General features: G+C 45.2%; 1 protein-coding gene and 1 non-coding gene across 4 annotated transcripts in view; both read right to left on the bottom strand.

The window, feature by feature from the left end:
• Nucleotides 1-20,069, bottom strand: part of Fbxo34 (F-box protein 34) — a 73,466-nt gene extending 53,397 nt beyond the window's left edge. Inside the window, exon 1 of one of the 3 annotated variants that reach the window (XM_036199497.1) lies at nucleotides 19,915-20,069. In XM_036199497.1, the coding sequence (XP_036055390.1) occupies nucleotides 19,915-20,057 (143 nt within the window). In that variant the 5' untranslated portion in view covers nucleotides 20,058-20,069. Of the gene's footprint in view, nucleotides 1-19,359; nucleotides 19,472-19,686; nucleotides 19,789-19,914 lie in introns of those variants that run through there. The other 2 variants (XM_036199500.1, XM_036199499.1) reach the window with 2 other exon arrangements.
• On the bottom strand, nucleotides 2,193-2,353 carry LOC118591687. The gene has a single exon (XR_004945983.1). It is a non-coding gene; the product is annotated as a U1 spliceosomal RNA (small nuclear RNA).
• Nucleotides 20,070-20,918: the final 849 nt, after the last annotated feature.

Here is a 20,918-nt window from a genome sequence, read left to right as displayed (position 1 = left end):
ACTGCACAGCAGACTTCTTAGTTTTTAAGGGTAGTATGAAATCACTATGGCAAATACTAAAATGATAAGTACAATCATATACCTAGAGCCAGTTTCATTAGAACTGAGGCATTTACTAACAACTTAGTCTCCTTAGCAGCATATTGTCACAATACCTAAGCAATAAATCTAGATATTATTCTTTCCTTTGTGTACCTTAAAAGCAGAAAAAAAAAATCACTTGTTTAATTTTATGTTCTTTTTTAACATTTTGAGGCCCTTTAAATTTTTCATTTAAAATATACGTGTATGTACGTAAATGAGTGCATCTATTTTTCTACGATTATCTATTTCTCTATGATTTAGCTCAGTCCAAGGACTCTTCGTCTAATGACTCCACGTCTAAGGCCTTGCAGTATCCCTGTGTTTGGCTAACACATTCATTAAATTACTTTGTAATACCACTCTACTGTACCATCACAACAAAGCCCCTGCCCCTCTACCTGAGTCCCAGGCAGATAACTGACTCACGTTAAGTATTGGTTACCAACAGGAGAACTCTCCCCTTCCAAAGACAAATCCTGTAGTATTCACAAAAGAAAGTCATAGTAGACAAAGCCAAAAGTCCAAGTCCTTCTTTCCCAATTCTATCCTGACATCCAATTTAGCAGTGCAGGAGCAAGGAACGGTATACGCTAGGAAGATGCCATCCTCTTTGCTGGTGAGATAATTAGAAAACGATCTCTTGGTACCAACTGGAGGTAATACCCAATTGCCTAAAAGTGGCACAGTAGTTTGCTTTCTCAGAAGGGAACAGGGAATCTGTAAACATGGGACTTTCTCAATGGCTCACACATGAATAATCTATGAGAAGTAATAAACCTGAGTCTGAAAGAAGTCCACTGACTACTCAGTTACAAAGCCCAGTCATGTAGAGCTGAAAGACCAAGTTCTAAGTACTGAGAAAGACAATGATAATGTTCATACTAAATTATATTAACCTATAATTTAACTAACTCCTGGCAAAACTATCCTATTTTGAGTGTGCCTACCTATGAAACTAGAAAATGTGTCCAAATAGGTGTTTCTCCATTTTGTAGAAGTCTCTCTTAGAGTCTCAGACTTGATTTCTTGGTATCTCCAGGGACCTCCAAGTCTGTCCTTTGTCTTTGTTTTCATTTTTTTATGAGACAGTTTCTGTGTGTAGCCCTGGCTGTCCTGGAACTCACTCTGTATACAGGCTGGCTTCAAACTCAGATCCGCCTGGCTCTGGCTCCCCAGTGCTGGGATTAAAGGGGTGCACCACCACCGCCTGGCTGTCAAGTCTGCCTTTCTAACTTCACTACCAATGATTAATGGACCCAGACTGGACAAGCTTTGAATATGGGCCCCAAGTGTTGGAAGTGTGACCCCAGGATGGCACTGCTGGGGGGTGGTGTGGGCTGCTAGAGGTCACCCTAGTAAGAGGTCCTTAGGGGGTGCACGCTGTGATCCCAGCACTGGGCGGCAGAGCCAGGAGGATCTCTGTGAGTTCGAGGCCAGCCTGGCCTACACGGCGAGTTGCAGGACAACCAGGGCTGTTACACAGAGAAATCATGTCAAAAAAAAAAGAAAGAAAGAAAAGAATCCTTAGGTCATTGGTGGCTTTGCTTTGCCTTTGCAAGGATTAAGGTAGTTTTCTAGCAATGAGTTAATTGAGGGAAGAGCAAGCCCAACCCATTGCTGTCTCCAGCAATGATGCCTTTCTACTATAGTAAAGCCATCCACCAGGAGGTCCTCACCAGAGCTGAGCCAACTCCAGAACCATGCTTTGAACCTCCAAAACTGTGAGCAGACTACACCTTTTCTTTCGACAGTCTTAGAGTTGAATAAGGTGGTCTGTGCCTCTAATCCCACTCAGAAGGTGGAGCCAGGAAGTTGGGAGTTCAAGGCTTGCCTAGGCTACTTAAGATTGCCTCAAACAGGGTGTGTGTGTGTGTGTGTGTGTGTGTGTGTGTGTGTGTGTGTGTGTGCGCGCGCCTTTAATCCCAGCAGAGGCAGGCGTATCTCTGAGTTCAAGGCCAGCCTGGGCTATAGAGTGAATTCCAGGAAAGGCACAAAACTACACAGAGAAACCCTGTCTTAAAAAAGAAAAAGAAAAAAGAAAAAAAGACTGCCTCAAACAGAGGTTCTGAGGTGCTAGAGATGTACTTGCCAAACATTTTCCTTCCTTTCAGGGGAGAGTGAGAACAAGTCCCCCACTACCACAAATTATGCAGTCCACTTTCCCACATATGGGGAACTCACAGGGGTCAGCACATCTGGAGTGCAATGGGTAAGCCTCCCTAGGAAAACCATCTGCATGATCATGGCATCTCCCCCGCCTGGTAAGTATTGCCTACTATTCTCAAAGCCTTTGGTTTGATCCCCAGCCCTATACAAAACCAGAAGTAATAACACCTATAATCCCAGCAGCTGTAAAGAAGAACTACAAGTTCAAGGTCGTCCTCCTCTACACAGTGAGTCAAGGTCAGGCTGGGCTACAAAAGATCATGTCTCAACCAAATAAAATGTATAAATAAATGCTACCCAGGCTCCGTCTCGATAGTCAACTTGCTTTCAAGTGTCTCCTGTCAGCAATGAAGACAAACTACTAACAGGCCTTGAAGTAGCTTTAACAACAAGAAAGACAAGTACCACCCCAGATGGAGTTAGATGAAACAGGCCATACACATGCATTGGGTTCAATAATCAACAAAACAACCAGGCTTTGAAGAGATGTTTCTCCAAAAAAGATATACAAACAAACAGAAGAGATGGTCACTCATACTAGCCATCAGGGAAATGCAAATTGTGATCACAGCGAGATACTACAAGTCTGGTGGGATCTGTAAACCCAGCTATTTTGGAGGCTGAGGCAGAAGGAGCCTAAATTGAAGGCCAACCTAAGCAACTATCAAAATCCTGTTTTTTAAAAAAAAAAGGCTAAGGATACAGCTTAGTGATGGAGCAAGGACACAGTTTCAAAGCCCCACCTCTGAGCACGACCCAACTGAGGAAAAGCCTTCAACGCAGGAGTCCTTGGGAGACATTTCAGATTCACAGCCCAACTCCAGTTGAAGAACGAAGGAAAGCGAGTTACTCCCCTGCCGTACCTCACTCTGTTGCAGCCTCAAAGGCTCCCCTATGAGAGAGCCATTCATTTGCACACTGTGGGACAACTGCAATCGACCGGGCTTTTCCTCACTATCCCATCCCTATTACGCTGAAAGGTGCTAAACAAGGCACTTCGAGGCAGATGTGTCTTTCTGCTGACTTTTCAGCGTTGTGTGTACATAAGTGTATGTACAGGTGAACGAGCACACAGACACACAGGTTTGGGGCAGCAGTCAACAGTCAGCACTCTACTTCCATGAAACCAGGGTCTCTCACTGAACCTGGAGCTCACCCACTGAAGCACGCTGCCTAGCTAGCTAGCTAACTCATCTATCTGCCTCTCTAATGCTGTGATCACAGCATTATAGCAGCATTACTGCAGGACCTAGCTTTTCATGTGAGTGCTGGGGATCGGAACTGAGTCATCAAGCCAAAACTCAGTCCCTTTCCCACCAACAGAATAAACCATCTTTGCTGGGGACATAGCCTAGCTGCAGAACACCTGCCCAGCACGTGCAAGGCCCTGGGATGAATACTCAGCAGTGCCAAAATAGAGGAAAAAACATATATACAATCCTTAAGTGAGCACACATCTGTTTGTCTTGCTATCGTTACAGAACACAGTCGTCTCCAAAATAATTTTATTATTTTAAGCTCCTAAATTATTACTGTTTGTTTATTTATTTGTTTTTTTGAGACAGATTTTCTCTGTGTAGCCCTGGATGTCCTGGAACTCACTCTCTAGACCAGACTGGCCTTCAACTCTTGAGATCAGCCTGCCTCTGCCTCCCAGTGCTGGGATTAAAGGTGTGCACCACCACACTGGGCTCCACTCCTAAATTATTTTTTAACTAATGGAAACACTTTTGAACATATATTTTCTACGTAAACTGTTCGGGTGTTAACCTTCATATTGCACTCTTTTCTACCTTTACTCATGTGACAAATGTCTTCTGAGCATCTATGGAGTACTTGGAATGTGGTGGACAAGCAAAGCTCTCAAGGACTAGCACATGAGAGTGAGAAGGACTACAAGCAGCAGACACACATAATATCAATACATTGCAGGCCAGGTGCATCTTCAACCCCAGCACTCAGCACTCAAGAGCTAACCGCTAAGGTAAAGAAAATGGATCACAATCACCCACTGCTGCCCCTTTACTCCTCCTAAATTACACCTGCTCCACACACTTGGGACTCCTGCTGCCTCTGGCTGACTCTAACATTTAGGGAGGTGAAGCCCAAGGAGCTAAGAAGCACGGAGGAAAATGGGCAGTGGTAATTTAAATAGGGTGGAGATGTGTAAGAGGCTAAAGGGGTTAGATTTATCAAAGGACAATGCAACCTCAGGACAAATGCTTGCTGGTCTAATTATTTTATAATGGGGATGATAACAACAAGCAAAACATAAGATGCCAACCCACCGGCCTCTTCTTTCTCCAGCTTCCCCTAAAAAGTACGTCTGGTAAAAGAAGAACTCACATACATTCCCTTAGCGAATCTCTCCCTAACCACGCCGTTCCCACTGTAAAGTACACGGCCAGCACCCGTTCCTGTCCTAGGCCATGAGACCTTCAGAAGGACCCCGACGGAAACCACAAAGCCCAGTGATGGACGGGTGCTCCCCTAGTCCTGGACTTGGAACCCTCACTGTTTTGTCATTTGTTTTCTAAGAAATAAAAGAGAAATGGGGGGCTGGAGAGATGGCTTAGCAGATAAGAGCACTGGCTGCTCTTCCAGAGGACCCAGGTTCAATTCCCAGCACCTGCACGGCACCTCACAACTGTCTGTAACTCCTGTTCCAGGAGCTCTGACACCTTCACACAGACCTACAGGCAAAACACCAATGTACATAAAACACAAATAAATATTTTTTAAATAAGTATTAAAAGAGAAATGTACAGAAATTTGAACCCAGACAAGTGAATGAGTCTGTACTACAAGTATCTCAAAACCCTTGTTTTAGGTCATGGGTACCAAGCTATTATTAAAATTTCTTCAATTAGTGATAATTCAAAAGTATGCTCACTAGCATTATAATACTTAAATTCCCTTCCCTCCCAGAAAGGCCAAAACACTGCTACTGCATTGGTCTGGTTGGAACTGGAAAGTCTGCTACTCTTCTGGACACTTGTTTCCCGCCTGTGGAACTATTCTGAAGCAATGGAACACAGGCATGCATGCACAGAGGAGGGGCCTGGCTAGTGGCAGAAGGCCACTACGGTGGACAACTGAAGTCATACCTGCCCCTTGTCCTGGATGCTTCCTGGCCTGCCACCATGTAAACTGAGTGCTGGAATTATAGGCATACCCGACCAGTCAGCTCTGAAATGCACCTGAAAAATTCAGTAGCCTCCTAAAGAGTTTTGGCAAAAACTCTTATGTAATCTGAACCCACTTAAACTGGAGAGTAAAAAGAAAATTTAGAGACTCTCAACAAAAACAATTATATAAAAAAAAAAAAAAAAACATGCATCTTTCAGTAAAAGAAAACCAAATAGGACATACATTTATTACTTGGTTTTTCCTCTTTAGGCTTAGAGAACAGTTAGAACTCACAACCCTGGGATGCTGAAGCAGGTGGGCTGTGAATGCTGCTTCTGCAGGTTAAATGTACACGGAAGGAAAACAGAGGAGAAAAAATAACAAATGAAAGCTACATTAACCTGTCATCTGCTCTGAAGGAGGGTCTCCAACTCCTGAGTCCAGTGGATGGTCCAGTTACTCCACTCCTCCCCCGTAGCTGGCACTCCAGGCATACTAACACACTAAGCTCACCTCGCTACATCACCGTCTACCATCCTACCAAGCTCGCTGGGAAGCAGTGATGAGTTAAAGCCTTTCTTCTTTTACATCAACCATTAGTTTCCTGATAGAACAATGAAAATGTGCTGCATGTGTATCAATCATCTGACTTAGCATGACATTAGCTTGATGTACAGTCTGCATTTTCAAGGCACTGTCAATATGTTAGGGCATTAGGATAGAATTACTTTCTCTACCTATCCTACTGGGCCAACTAGAGATGGCCTCGGCCATAATTCGTTTATACTTATGACATTACCTAATATAAAAACTGTGACAGCAAGAAAAAGCAGATGTGCTCTCCAGCTGCCAATACTGTGAGCTAGCAGCTCAACTTTCAGGATTCATTCACAAGACAGCATGGAAGCCGGTGATACAGAAAGATGGTAATGTTTGGATTCCCAACCTCCCTTACTCTGAGGTGACCATAACAATGCATTCAAGCTAACAAAACTGCAGCTTCTGGACACCTTCCTTTAAAAAGGTGGGCATGTACCCTTTGCTCCTTGAACCACATTGCCTGGAAGAGCTCACTTGAAGATCCAGATAGGTCACCGAGGACCTGGACCACACTCGGAAGAGAAAGAGCCTACACAGTCTGGAAAGCGAAGGTGAGGGAAGTACAGACGGACGGACTGACTAGATGATTTTCCCACTACTGCAGCACGTGTACGTGAGTTAATTACACCTTAATTTTAAAAAGAGAGAGAAAGAAACATTACAAGTACTGCACCAGGCCTAAGTGCTTCCTGAACTCTCATATCGAAAACACTTGTTTTTAACCCACTGTTCGGGCCTTCTAGCTCACCAATACTTTGTTCATATACCAAAATATAAAGACTGAAAAAAAAAATGTTTAAAAATTTAATAAAATCAAAGTGCCACATATTTATTTTTAATTTTTTTAGATTCTCTGTATTTTCTGTGTGTATTTTATATGTGCTAAGAACAGGTAAGACACAGCAATCCTGCTGTTTCTACAGAGGGATGAGTAACCAGTAGACAGAGGAAGGAAACGGCATTCTGAACCATTGAAGACATGAGCTAGTCAAAAAAACATTTTCTCAAAAGCCGTAGTTTTAGATGACCCTGAATGGAACTAGGAGCCTGAAGAACCACTGTGTCTTAGTGTTCTACTGCTGTGAAGAGACACCATGACCACCATAACTCTTGCAAAAGAAAGCATTTAACTGGGGCTGGCTTACAGTTCAGAGGCTTAGTCCACTGTCATCATGCAGGCAGACATGGTGCTGGAGAAGGAGCTCAGCATTCTACATACAGATCCGAAGGCAGCAGAAGGAGAGCAGGCCCCTAGGCCTGGCTTGGGCTTCTGAAACCTCAAATCCCACCCCTGTGACACACTTCCTTCAATAAGGCCACACCTCCGAAACCTTCTCAAGTAGTGCCACTCCCTGATGACCAAGCATTCAAATCCATGAGCCTATGGGGACCATTCCTAGTCAAACCACCGCATATTAGATATAAGAGAATTAAAGTGTTGGGAAGGGGAAAAGGAATGGAAAGTTTGAGAAGTCAATTCCTTTGAGAAGGGACAAGAAAATTGAGCTACACTAGCTATCTTTTAATCTCTCATCACGTTTTCAAATAGAAACAGACAAAAGCAGCCAAATGCAGTTAAAAAGCCAACAAGAGCAATGGCTCAGCAGTTAAGAATACCTGCTGTTCTTCTTGATGACCCAGGGTTCAAATCCTAGCACCCACATGACAACTAACAACTGTCTATAACTCAAATGTCAGAGGATCTGATGCCCTCTTCTGGCCTCTGTGGGTACTGCATGCAGGTGTTGCACAGACATAAACATGGGCAAAACACTCAGGCATAAAATAAAAAATAATAGTTTTGTTTTTTCTATGGAAAAAAAATGATCAACAAAAAAAAAAGGTCCCATTAACCAAAGAAATCATATAAAAGATTTGGGGTGGGGGTCAAGAATAAAGATCCTGGGGGGCTGGAGAGATGGCTCAAAGGTTAAGAGCACCGTCTGCTCTTCCAGAGGTCCTGAGTTCAATTCCCAGCAACCACATGGTGGCTCACAACCATCTGTAATGAGATCTGGCGCCCCCTGTATACATAATAAATGAATAAATCTTAAAAAAATTAAAAAATAAATAAATAAATAAAGATTCTGAAGAATTGCAAATAGGAACATTTACAAGCCTGCAGATTGATTAAGCATAGAAATAAATGAGATGTATCAAGCTGACCAAAGGTCAAGTGACCTTTTCAATAGTTTGGTTCTCCCTTTTTCTTTCTGAGGCAGGCAGCCTAAGCCAGGCTGCAACAGTCAGGCTGTCTTCAAACTCCTGGTGCTCCTGCTGCCTCAGCCCCTCAAAGGATTACAAGGGTGAGCCACCCCATCGAGTTGTCAACACTGCCTTAAAATATGCACAAATTACCTCTTTCCATGGCATAAATGTAAGAGTTATCCATAATTTTATTTTTTGAACCAGCCTTGGTGATACAACCCACTCCTGTAATCCTATACTAGGCAGAAGGATCTGGATGAAGTTCAAGGTCAGCCTAGGTTACATCAACAAGACTTGCCTACACACACACACACACACACACACACACACACACACACACACACAGAGTTTTGTTTTACTGCGTGTAGCTCAAGCTGGCCTTGAATACAAAATCCCCCTGCCTCAGCACCCCGCCCCCTGTTAGGTACAGGTAAGCATCATCACACATGTCTAAATTGACTACTCTTAGATCATTTGAGAGTGGGTCTATTTTTGGATATATAATTTTAGATTCCATTTTCTACCTATTTCTATGTAATGATAATTACATCATATAAAATAAAAAAAATGTTCCTCTACTTTAGAAATATGAATTAAATCTGGGATATTTAGCATCAAAGACTACTGGAGTTTTGCGGATTCTATGCACACAGAGAGCTGCATCTCCAGCAAGCCCTATTTTCCTGCACCAGTATTCAGCCTTAGGACACAGACTTCCACTTGAGTATGAATCCACTCAAAACACAAACAACCTTTTAAGCTAAGCATACATAAATTTCAACCCAAAGGAGACATCTTCTATCATTTCTCTTGTCAGTAGCAAAAACAACAAGTTGGGCTGAAATTGTGAGTTTGTGAGGTCTTGGGTTTGATCCCCACTACTGTAAAACTAAACGGAGCCGAACACCAGACTGCTTCGAATAGGCTTGGAAAGGTACAAACAAAAGTGTCACCTATTTAGAAATTCTTGGTAAGGAGTGGGTCCTCTGGAATACATGTGCTCCACAGGGATTCAGGGAAAACAATGGCGGAACATGGAGAATTCTTAAAGACTGTCCAAGAACGGAAAATCTGTCAAGTGTGCTAAGAGCAGAGGTGACAGGACTGAGCCAGGTCTGGGGGCATGCCTGTAATCCAAGCACTACAACAGGATAGGAGCTGGAATTTTAGGCCAGCCTGGGCTACACAGGAAGATACCATCTCAAGCCAACAGACAAAAAAACTAATGCACTTAGCATTAATGCCTAGTTTACATTTCCCGGGAAAACAATGGGTCTTCAAATTCCACAAATTAAAAATGTTAACATATTTCTATTTCATCAAGCTAATTATTATCATAACATGTCAAATAACTGGGGAGAGGGGCGATTCTTTAAAGCATAAAGTTCCAACCTCTTTAAACTTACTTTCCAGATCCTATCATGGTCCTCTTCATAGCACCTGAAAGGACCAACTTAGGACACAGAGCGCTCTTCATCTGGAGCAGCTGACAACCTGACTACAGCAACCTACACCCTCTGACTACAGTGAGTGGGGGCTGTGAGGTACTGAGAACCCCAGAGACTAAGCCTGATGTCTGAACTTGAAATAAGATCTCCTGCCCTACTTTGGAAACTGGTCTGCCTCTCCTGGTTCTTCAGCAATAAAGCAAATGGGTCCTCTTGAGACATCCTTATCAAATATAGATTTTATCTTAAGAAACTCCAGCTAATCAATAATTATCTCTGTAGTTCCTAAAGTGATTCAAATAAGCAATTACATAATCATTTTAACTTTTAAAAAGCACTTTCCTAGCACATGTGAAACCTGGGTTTAATCTCCAGCAAAACACACACACACACACACACACACACACACACACACACACACACACACCAACTCCAACAACCCAATCTGTTAAAAACATATCGCAAAGTTAACCAACAGAATAGAAAACAAAGTAACTTTAAAAAATTTTAAGGATACAAATTTAAATAGGCAGCTATATTATAACCTTATTAAGGGAAAGCCTGCAATTTAGGATCATAATAAGATGTGAGGCTTATGATTTAGAAGAGGAAGTAAGACTAATACACATGAAACGAACAACAATTAAACAATTGCACTCATGTAGAAGCAGAAGGACTAAGGAGCTAAGTATCTGATAAGCACATAATAGGAGTTTAAGGACCTGGAAAGGTGAGAAGGAACTGAGGACCCCAAGCAGGTTCTATGGAAACAAGATTTCTCTTTTTAGTGGATTACTATGGTTTAGGTTTGAACATTGGTTTAGGTTTTTTGGGTTTTTTTTGTGGTTTGTTTGTTTGTTTGTTTTAGTTAGTTTGTTGTTGTTGTTTTTTGTTTGTTTTGTTTTGTTTTAAGACAAGGTCTCATGTAGCCCAGGCTGCCCTCAAACATAGCTGAGCCTGGCCTTGAACTCCTGATGCTCCTTCTTCCCCCGTTCAAGTGCTAGGAATATAGGTGTATGCCACCATACCTGGCCTGGACTGATTGTATTTGAAGCAACATAAAAGGCAAGGCAAAGATGAAGAAACGGAGTACTAGGATGACTGCAGGAACCGCACACCAAGTGTCTACAGAACGAGATCCAGGACAGGCACCAAAACTACACAGAGAAACCCTGTCTCGAAGAAACAAACAAACAAACCAAAAAATAGTTACAAGAACAACTTTCAAGAAAATCAGAGTGGGGGCCAGGTGGTGGCAGCACACGCCTTTAATCCCAGCACTCGGGAGGCAGAGCCAGGTGGATCTCTGTGAGTTCCAGGCCAGCCTGGGCTACAAAGTGAGTTCCAGGAAAGGTACAAAGCTACACAGAGAAGCCCTGTCTTGAAAAAAATTTTTAAAAAAAGAAAAGGAAAAGAAAAGAAAGAAAATCAGAGTGAGTTAAACTCAAAAGTAGGATCACAGGTGTGAAGCTGAGCCAGGAGGACTTTGAACTCTGCCTCAGCTCCGGCTACACCATATCTCAAAGACAGAAAATGATAAAAGGAAGGAGGAGGGAACATTGTCTCTGGAATTTTTGTCTAAAACCACACACAAAATGATTTGCATAGATAACTGGAAACTGCATGTGTGGCTAACACTGAATGTTTATTGGACAGTACTACCCTACATGGTTCTCCCACCTCTTCTAACATGCTCATTCCCACTGTTAACATGCTCATAAAACAAAGGAGTTTTCTTTCTTCGCCCACCAGACTATCTTTACTCCACACCAGAGGCTTAGGAGAGTGGCAGATTTAAAGAGGAAAAGATACAGTCATGAACAAGTGCTTGACCAATGGGAGCCAGGAAAGGCGGACTCAGGATGGCATAATGGGTGTGTGCTGTCTGCATCTACTGGCCCTTGGCCTTAACCCCCTCCTCTCCAACGGCCATGTGTCAGTAGTATGTTAGTCAAGAAAGGGGGTCTCAGACTTCATACTGCCAAAAGTTCTACAGAATAGCTTAGGAGCCCTTCCCACAGCTTCTACAGGACTCTTTCCCCCCTGCATATGGCATGAGGACATGAGATATGAACTATGACTAATGTACAGTGACCACAAAGGGACAAAAAGCATAAAGTTGAGCTCATTAAATAAAAGAAGGAAAGCTGGGTGGTAGCGCTCGCCTTTAGTCCCAGCACTTGGGAGGCAGAGACAGGAGGATCTCTGTGAGTTCGAGGCTTCTACAGAGTGAGTTCCAGGACAGCCAGGACCATTATACTCAGAAACCCTGTCTCCAAGAAAAGAAAAAAAAAGGAAGGAAGCAAAAATGAAGTCAGAACACACAAGTCAAACTTTATCTTTGGATTTCTCAATGGTGCTAGCTAGTGAATGAGCTAGTTTTCTACTATCCCAACATTTTAAAAATTAAGCAAATGTTACCACTGATTTCACTAGGCTCTCTCAGAAAACTACAAGCCATGGCTTTGTTGAGAAGAAACAAAACTAGAAAGGCTTTATCTTCACACAAAGGATAATCTGGGTGAATCGGTTCAGCTCTTCACAAGTACACTGCCAACGAACTCCAATCATGACATCACAAGGCAGCACAAGGCTCACAGGAAGAAACAACATGACATTTTCTCCAAAGAACTAATCAAATACAGTGGCGGCAGCTTCTGGTTCAAACATTGGTCCTAAGGCCTGTGCTGGCAGGAGGCATTTAGCAGGCAAGTTCTGCACTGTCACTGGGGTTTGTCCCTAAAAGTTCGATTTAACATGGTAAGCCAACCCAACGTTTCCAAATCCTTTCTCATTAAATCCCGTTTGGTGCCACTATGGAGAATGCCATACATCTTGAGCAGTGAGTACAAAATGAACGGATACCCCAAAAGAGGTTCTCCTCCTAGCAGAGAGAACCCTAGCAAATTAAAAGCTTATGGGGTACAAACAGAAGGGTGACTTCATGAGAAGCCCTGAGTGGGTCTGGATCTGGAAAACAAAGGTGAGAAACAGAGGCAGGCAGGGAATGAAAGGACACAGAAATAACCAAGTCAACAAAACCTATGACGACAGCCAGGAAAGATTTCCTAGCCTCTTTTCACTCTCTCCTCAAAGCTGGTCATTAAGGGGGACTGAGAGATGCTCAAGGGTTCCGAGCACTGGCTGCTCTGCAGAGGACCGAGTGCGGTTCTCAGCACCTGCCCTGCAGCTCCCTCCCAACCATCTGTAACTCCAGTTCCAGGGTTTCCACCGTCCTCTTCTGACCTCCGCAGGCCCCAGGCAGTCCGCGATACTCACACACATAACAGGAAGCCCCTCATACACTTGAAAACTAATTTTTAAGAAATTCTCCCTAAATCCTGGCACCTCTACTACTGATACTTTATACCAAAACTTCCAGTCCTTTTAAAAAGAAAACAAGGCTCTTCTAAGGACACACCTAATCACAGCCTGAAGCTCCTGAGAATCGTCACTTGAGATTGGGATTCACTACAGAATCTGGGGGGACATATTCGAGCCACAGACTTCCATCCCTGGTCCTCCAAAGGTCATACAAAGTATCTTCACTCCTTAGCAACAGCCCCAAACGTCTCAGCCAATCCAAGCAACAACTCAAAAATCTAACATCCAGACTTTCATCTAAATCAATGAATGAAAATCTTCACAAAGCAAACTGCTGTCTGTACCAGCCTGTAAACCAACAGTTCAAGTGCTTCCAAAATACAGCAGTGAGCCAGACAGTTCCAAAGGGAGTAGACCACGCGTTAAGAGATCAATCAATCATTTCTTAAACCCGTCACTAAGGACAGAACCTCCCACAGACTATGTTCCATAGTCTCTCTGGCTTGACAGCCTGCTTTCCAGACAAACTATGCTGGGGACTGGGCCCCCAAGGATCCAAATAGTAGCCACTCCCATGGCTTTGGTTGGACACAGCCCAGGCTGCAAATCTCATCAAGCTGGAGTTGTTAGCTGGAGACTCCAGAGGCTATAGGGGCAACTCCATCCCTAAAGTGCCATGGAGCTTGGCCCTAGTAGGGAGCTCTCCATCATGGCCCACCTACTGGATGGGGGTGGGGGAGCTCTCCATCATGGCCCACCTACTGGATGGGGGTGGGGGAGCTCTCCATCATGGCCCACCTACTGGATGAGAGTGAGGTCTCTGTCTGGAATCCAAAGTTCTCCAGAGCATGCTTTGAAATCCAGGTGAATACAGAATGCCCTGTCCATACTCTTGTGTTCTCTCTCTCTCTCTCTCTCTCTCTCTCTCTCTCTCACACACACACACACACACACACACACACACACACACACACTCACACACTCACACACTCACTCACTCACACACACAATTTAGGCACTCTGCTCTGGAGGAGCCTGAGGCACACAGCTTAAAGTTTCAGACCTCCAGAGAGGTGGCCACTGTGACCTGGACTGCACCTGGGGTAGTCGGAAGTCGACACTGGAATGTGAGGAACAGAACCCTGAAGTCATTTGGGCCTGCGATGGGCAGGGCAGCTGTAAGGAGCTGACATGCCTTCAGGATTACTGTCTTGATGAACAGCACCTGGCATCCATCGGCCCACACTAATCTCTTTATCCAAAGTTCACCTGGCTCCACCCTGTACGCTCTCTCCTGAATCTCTCTTTCTTTTCTAAGAGGGCCAGTCTGAACTATGCTCTACTCTTTCCCCTCTTTGTCCCTTTTATTATGAATCTCCTGTGGAGGTTGCTTTTGTCGTCGTCATATTATTGTAGGGTCAAGAGAGGCCCCGTGCCCGTCAGCACTTTGCTGAGGTGACTCTTCCACTGCTCGGAAAGTGTTTCTGAAGAGAAAGCACAAGGACACAACTGCCTGTTCTGTCTCCAACCCACTCCTCACTTCCACCCGAGTCCACAGCTGTCCGTAAACTTCCTTTCCCTGCAGCCCACTCCCAGACTGTCTACCGTCTACCCCGCCCCCAAACCCAACCCAAACCATCCCATTTTTCAGTTACTGCTTCCCGGTGCCACCTCCCTCCCTCAGTAGGACTGCTGAAACAAAACAGCTTACCTAGGTTCCCTCACACGAGTAAGCTGTTTTCTTCACTCTGTGGCCTGCTGACTCCCTCACAGGACAAGGTCAGCCGGTCCCAAAGCCTCTCTGGGAAAGGCACCCGCTCGCTCCCACTACCTGAGCGTCCATTTGCTGTCTGTCCTAACACCCAGAATTATCCTGCCCAGATGTGCACTAACAAAGCAGGCAAGCGGTTTTTAAACAGTTTCAGAAGAACTGGGGAATGTAATACAGTGAAAGACTAATGGCCACTTCAACTAACTAGAGACTTTCTGTGGTGATGGTGATGTTCTGTGATCTTGACAGGCTACACAGGTTACATGGATAGGGAGATACAGATTTGTACATTTTACTATAAATGTTACCTAAAACTAAGTAAATATTAAGTATTCTGAAGTACGTACATGTGAAATATACTTACTATAAAACACAACAAAACTAAAAGACTGGCTGATAAAAGGAGGGGAATAAATGGAGTAAGACAAATTCAGCGACAAGTCACAGAATATTATGGAATTACAGAATCTAGATGGTGGGTATTGAGGTATTCAACATTCAAATATTTTTCTGTAATGATTAACAATTTTCCCCATAACATGTCAAGAAAAGACTAAAAATGAAGACCATGAGGGACTCATGCACTTCTCAAGGCCACACACACACACACACACACACACACACACACACACACACACACGTCTGAAAGTGAAGACAGGCGTGGTGAAGCATGTCTAGAATCTCAGAGCTTGGAAGGCTGCAGCAGGGAAATTATGAGTTTAAGGCCAGCCTGAACTATGTGGTAATATTCTGTCTCAAAAAACCAAAAACTGGAGGGAAGGAAGGAAAGGGGGAACAGAGAACAGATGTAATTTTGAATGCTTACACAGACTAGCTCTGGCCTTAGGCACTTATCCTTGCCATTCATTCTAAGACAATACAAATCAGTGATGTAATGACAGAAGTCCTTTGTCTGAGGCTATGATGCGTCCTCCCCATTCTTCCTACCTGCGTTTCTAATGCCTCCTTAAACTAACCGTCTGGAGACACCTGAGCAGCCAAGTGTACCAGCAGTCATGGGTCTGATTCTGATCCCTCAGACCCCATGCTCTCTCTGCTAGGTCAATGTCAATCGAAGGTAAAGGATGGGGACACAGGTCCTCAGAGGAGGAGAAAAGTGCTTGCTTCTCAAGTATGAGGCCCTGAGTTCAGATCCCCAGCACCCATGCAAAGCTGAGCACAGTGGCACATGTCTGTATCCCCAGTACCTGGGGGAGGGACAAACGGTTGGATCCCATGGACTCACTAGCCAGGCAGGTCTAGATAAAGCAGTGACCCTCAGTTTCAGTGAAACTATCTCAAAGATCAGGGTGGAGAAGTGACTGAGGGAGACGTCTGGTCTCCACACATCTTCCCATGCAGGAGGGTGCATTAGTACGCAAGTGCGCACCCACACACCAATAGAACAAAAAGAAGAGAAAAAGGTAAGAATGTGCAGCAGGCACTGATTACATCATGTGCCGCAGACTCTGGCACAGAGATGCTCAAAAAGTGTTTGCTGGCTCAAGACTGTGCAGGCCCACTAGCCCAGGCTTGGATTCGCACCTAAGACTTCCACTGTGAAGCTAAGTATTTCCACGGGGATGTTCTAGTGGAGTCCCGTGCAGCAGTAACTACAAGACGAAGTTGAAAATGAAAGGTTAAGTAATTTAAATGAGCACTGAGAATCACACACACTTTCATTATGAACCGTCCTGGATGACACAGTAGGCCCATCTGCTTCAAAATCTCATCAACTAAGGGGATGGCAACGTAGACAAGGACGGACAGAAACCCATTTCCAATGCCCCACCGTGCACCAGAGCTCATCTGTTCTTTTCTGTTGCTGCTTCCAGAGGACAGCATGCAGATCATGCACTTGCTGAATCCTGCCTGTCACCAATGACCTAACAAGAGAGGCATTCATCACACCATGGTCGCTTCCCCCAAGTATCTGGTTTTAAACAGCTGCAAATTTGGGAAAAGTAGCTCTCAAAGAGGTCTCTCAAGATAAGACTATTCTCCTACCAACAAGTATTAAGACAAGAGTAAAGTCCAGTGGAATTTCAATACTGTAGGAATTACACTCAGTGAGCATAAACTAAGTTTAGAAATGTTTGTAAGATTTTAAACCCTGCATGTTAGTAAAATAACTGACCCAATAAGCCTATCCGAAAGAATTCTAACACCACACTCTCATCACACTGTTTCGGTACCCATTAGAAAGATGCCCCATCACTAATGACTGCTTCTGTCCCTTTGAGTTCTGGAAGTGAACTAAATGACAAAATACCTTAAAATAAGCTTAATCTCCAATTTCCATAAAGCCATTTAAGAAGTAAAAGCTGCTTCCTAGAACCCAAATCTGCAAGGCGTGGGTGAGAAGCATCCAAAGTAGAAGCAGGTTATACAAATGTTCCATAGTTATGGCTGGTTATGCAACGATACACGTTAAGGAGGCTTTCTCTATGCCCACCAGTGTCTCTTAGTAACATCAGAATGCACTAAGACTTTCATTCTCCACCTATTAACTCTTCTTTCTCCATGTCAAAATAAAAACTAACACCCACACAAGGTAGGCAGTGAGGTGGACAAGCACAGCCATCAACCCCAGGGTCTGCGATTCCATTCAGATTGACTTCTCTCCCTTCCTATTTACATCAGCAGAGTCAATTACATAGAGCAGGGCTATCAACCTGTGGGTCGTGACCTCTCCCACAGGGGTCGCATATCAGACATTACTATTCATAACAGCAGCAAAAGTATTAGTTATGAAGGAGCCAAGAAATAAAGTGGTGGTTGGAGGTCACGACACCATGAGGAACTGTATTAAAGGGTCACAGCATTAGGAAGGTTGAGGCCACTGACAGAACCAAGAAGGAGCCTACTTAACAATGACTCCTGTAGGTGTGTGTCCCTTTTAGTGTCATCAACTTTGGAACATATCCCCGGTGAGACCATCTCTGACCTTAAATAGTAGGTGGATTAACACCCACCTGCCCCACCCCCAAATCAGCAGTTTCATGTTAATACCACATGCAAGATGCTCCAAAGGCTCAAATTTTAGTAAAAGCTTTACCTGGACATTATTAGTATACAATTTCTAATTTCCTTTTTTTAATCATTTATTTATTTTATTTTATTTGCATTGGTGTTTTGCCTGTGTGTGTGTCTGTGTGAGGGTCCTCTGGAACTGGAGTTACAGACAATTGTGAGCTGCCATGTGAGTGCTGGGAATTGAACCTGAGTCCTCTGGAAAAGCAGTCAGTGCTCTTAACTGCCAAGCCATCTCTCCAGCCCCAATTTCCAATTTCTTTAAAGGGAAAAATTCTGTTCAACAATACACAGAATGGCTACTGAATTACCAAGGTTTCGTGAGGATAAAATAAGATTCATGAAAAGTCTTGTCTTAGGAACTTCAAGTCAATATTCGTGTAGGAGACCCTGGACTTGAATCTCTGGACACACACACACACACACACCCCAGATCCAATATTAACAGAGATCATTTTTGCTTTCACCTCCTGTGTTAATTGGCATTTCATCTGCATACCGATGCAAAATCCAAAAAGACATTACAACTCTTCAAGGAGCCTGGTGTGATGACGCACACAGGCACTCCCCGCACAGCAGAGACAGGGGTATCTGATGAGGGTTCAAGGCCACCCTGAGCTGCACAGTAAGTAATGCGCCACTCAGAGCTGGAGTGAGACCCAGTCAAAAAAGACGTTATTAAACAGTATGCAAATATTTGAAGAACAAATGGGAAGCAGGAAGTATTGGGGGATGGGACCCTACTAGTACAAGTGACTGTCCCTGAGGAAACACAGACAGCTCCTACGAAGGCTTCCTGCTGAAAGCCTAATGGTACTTATGCTTCAGTTTTGAGTCCGATTTGTGAACCAGATTCTAGAAGATGAAATGACTGACTCGCTGGAAGATCCCAAGCAGGTTAGTTCAGCACGCCAGCTTCTATGCAGATCTTCTCTCTTTTGAAAGCCCAAGGAAAAACAACATTCACAAAGCCACCTGCTAAAATTTATAATTTCACATTGTATAAAAAGCACTACCGACCAAATTTCAGGTACCTGTCCCGAAAAGCAGGCTTCAGATGTGTTATTATATTAAGTTACAGTCCAGTCATGGTTTAAAAAAAAGCAAAGCAAAAAGGCTTGTTGCTGAGCTATAACCACAGAAAACCTCCAATTATCCTTGATGAACGGCGGGAGGAGGGGTGGTCCAAAAAAAACACCTGGATATATTAAACCCTCGGGCGATTATTATTTAAAAAGAACGTTGGATTAATTCAAGCTTCTCCCTCTTTACAAAAGTTCGTTTAAGATCTGCTTGCCATGGCCATTCGCTAATAAAAAGGCTAACAAGCAGATGACTGGCCAAAAAAAAAAAAAGGTAAATAAAGCCAACTGAATTATCAGCACTCCAGTTGGTTCTGCCCCCGCGCACCCCTCCCTAGCCACTGCTGTTACCAAACCATCAAACTGAGTTTAGCTTCCTGGAAGTGAGTACCCCAATACCCCTTGCTCACCCTCTCCCCCAACCCCCCAAGATTCCCCCATGATCTTCTCTAATTCTAAACCAAACGTCCTCAAATCGTACTAACGCTGCTTTCCGAAAACGAAGTTTAAGCACCTGACAAATTATTAACATCCAAACCGAACGAAGCCGAGATCCTACGATTTCGGTTCAAATCTGCTAGGGACTGAACTTCCTTTTTCTCCCCGCGGGTCCTCCCAGCCCTTCCGCGCGCCAAGGTCGCCACTCGGGGCCTGCTGTGACATCACGGTCTCTCTGGGCAGAGCCTTGACATCACAGGCACCCCGAGCCTGGGCACTGTGACCTCACCGCCGCAGGCTCCCACGCCAGGGCCCCGGGGGAGTGGGGAGGAGACGCGCCGCTCACCTGCGCTGGGACGCCCCCCCTTCCCCCGCAACACCCCGCGCCCCGCACGCAGCTCACCGGCGGCGGCCTAGCTCGGGTCCTCCGCCTCGGGGGCCCAGGGAGCCCCCGGGCGCACGACCTCGGGGCCAGGCCGCGCGGACGGCGCCCGGGAGGACGCGGCGGCAGCACCCCGAGCGCGCCGACCCGCGGGTCCCCGCCCCCAACGCCCGGCCCCGCCGCGGGGAGCCCGCGGGAGCCGCCACGGTGTCCGCCCGCCTCGCGCCCCTGCCTGCCCGCCCGGCCCACCTGTGCTTCTGCCCGGCCGGGGCCTGGCCCGGGGCTGCGGCAGCCCGATGCGGCGGCGGCAGGCCTGACTCGCTCCCCAAGACTGAGGCGGACCAGGAGCTCAGCGCGGTGCGGCGGAGCCCAACGCTCGCCCCGAAACCCATTTGTTTGGCTAAACCGGCGTGACATCACGCGCCGGCCCAATCGACGGTTGCCCGGGGGCGGGGCCGCGGAGCCTGCGTGCGCCGGCGCCCCCTGCCGGGGGCCGCGAGCGCTGCGGAGAGAGGTGGAAGGCGCCGGGAGAAGCGCCTGCGAGCCCCCTAGTGGTGGAGATGGGGCGGGGCAGCTCCAGCGTGACCGCAGGGCAAGGACCCTAACCCTAGGGCAAGGCCAGAGTGACAAGTTTATTAGCGCTCCCAGGTGGTCCAGAAGTCATATGCTTGACACTGTTAGTTAGCCCATATACCTGGGTCCTAATCTCGGGTCCGCCACGACGAGCTTACATGGTTTTTATTTCCGAGTTCAAGCGTGTAAAACCAACCACTTAGCAAGCCCAGAGCCCTAGGTTTGATCCCTAGCATGGGATACACTGGGCACGCTGCTTCACATCTGTAATCCCAGAATTTGGGAAGTGGCTGCATGCAGGTGGACCAGAAGTTCAAGGTCATCATCAATAACAACACAAATTTGAGATCAGCCTGGACTACTCTTCCAGTGGAACCCAGTTCAATTCCCAGTACCACCAGGTGGTTCACAACTGTCTGTAACTCCAGTCCCAAGGAATTAGACTCTCTTTTCTGGCCTCCACAGACAATGCACGCACGTGGTGCACAGACATATGCAGGCAAAACATCATGCAGATAAAGAAAATTTTAATTTGCAAAAAAATTATAGTTTATGTGAAATTATGACAGAAGTACCTACCAGAAAGTCCAGAAACTTTGAGGTTGAACTGCTAGTCTACAGCAACCCACAGGCTTGTCAATGAATTAAAAACAAAACAAAACAAAACAAACAAAAAACCA

The sequence above is a fragment of the Onychomys torridus genome, chromosome 9 (genome assembly GCF_903995425.1).
Source record: "Onychomys torridus chromosome 9, mOncTor1.1, whole genome shotgun sequence".
Lineage (NCBI taxonomy): Eukaryota > Metazoa > Chordata > Mammalia > Rodentia > Cricetidae > Onychomys > Onychomys torridus.
The sequence above is the reverse complement of the archived record's forward strand: the minus strand, read 5'-3'. Positions and strand labels throughout refer to the sequence as shown.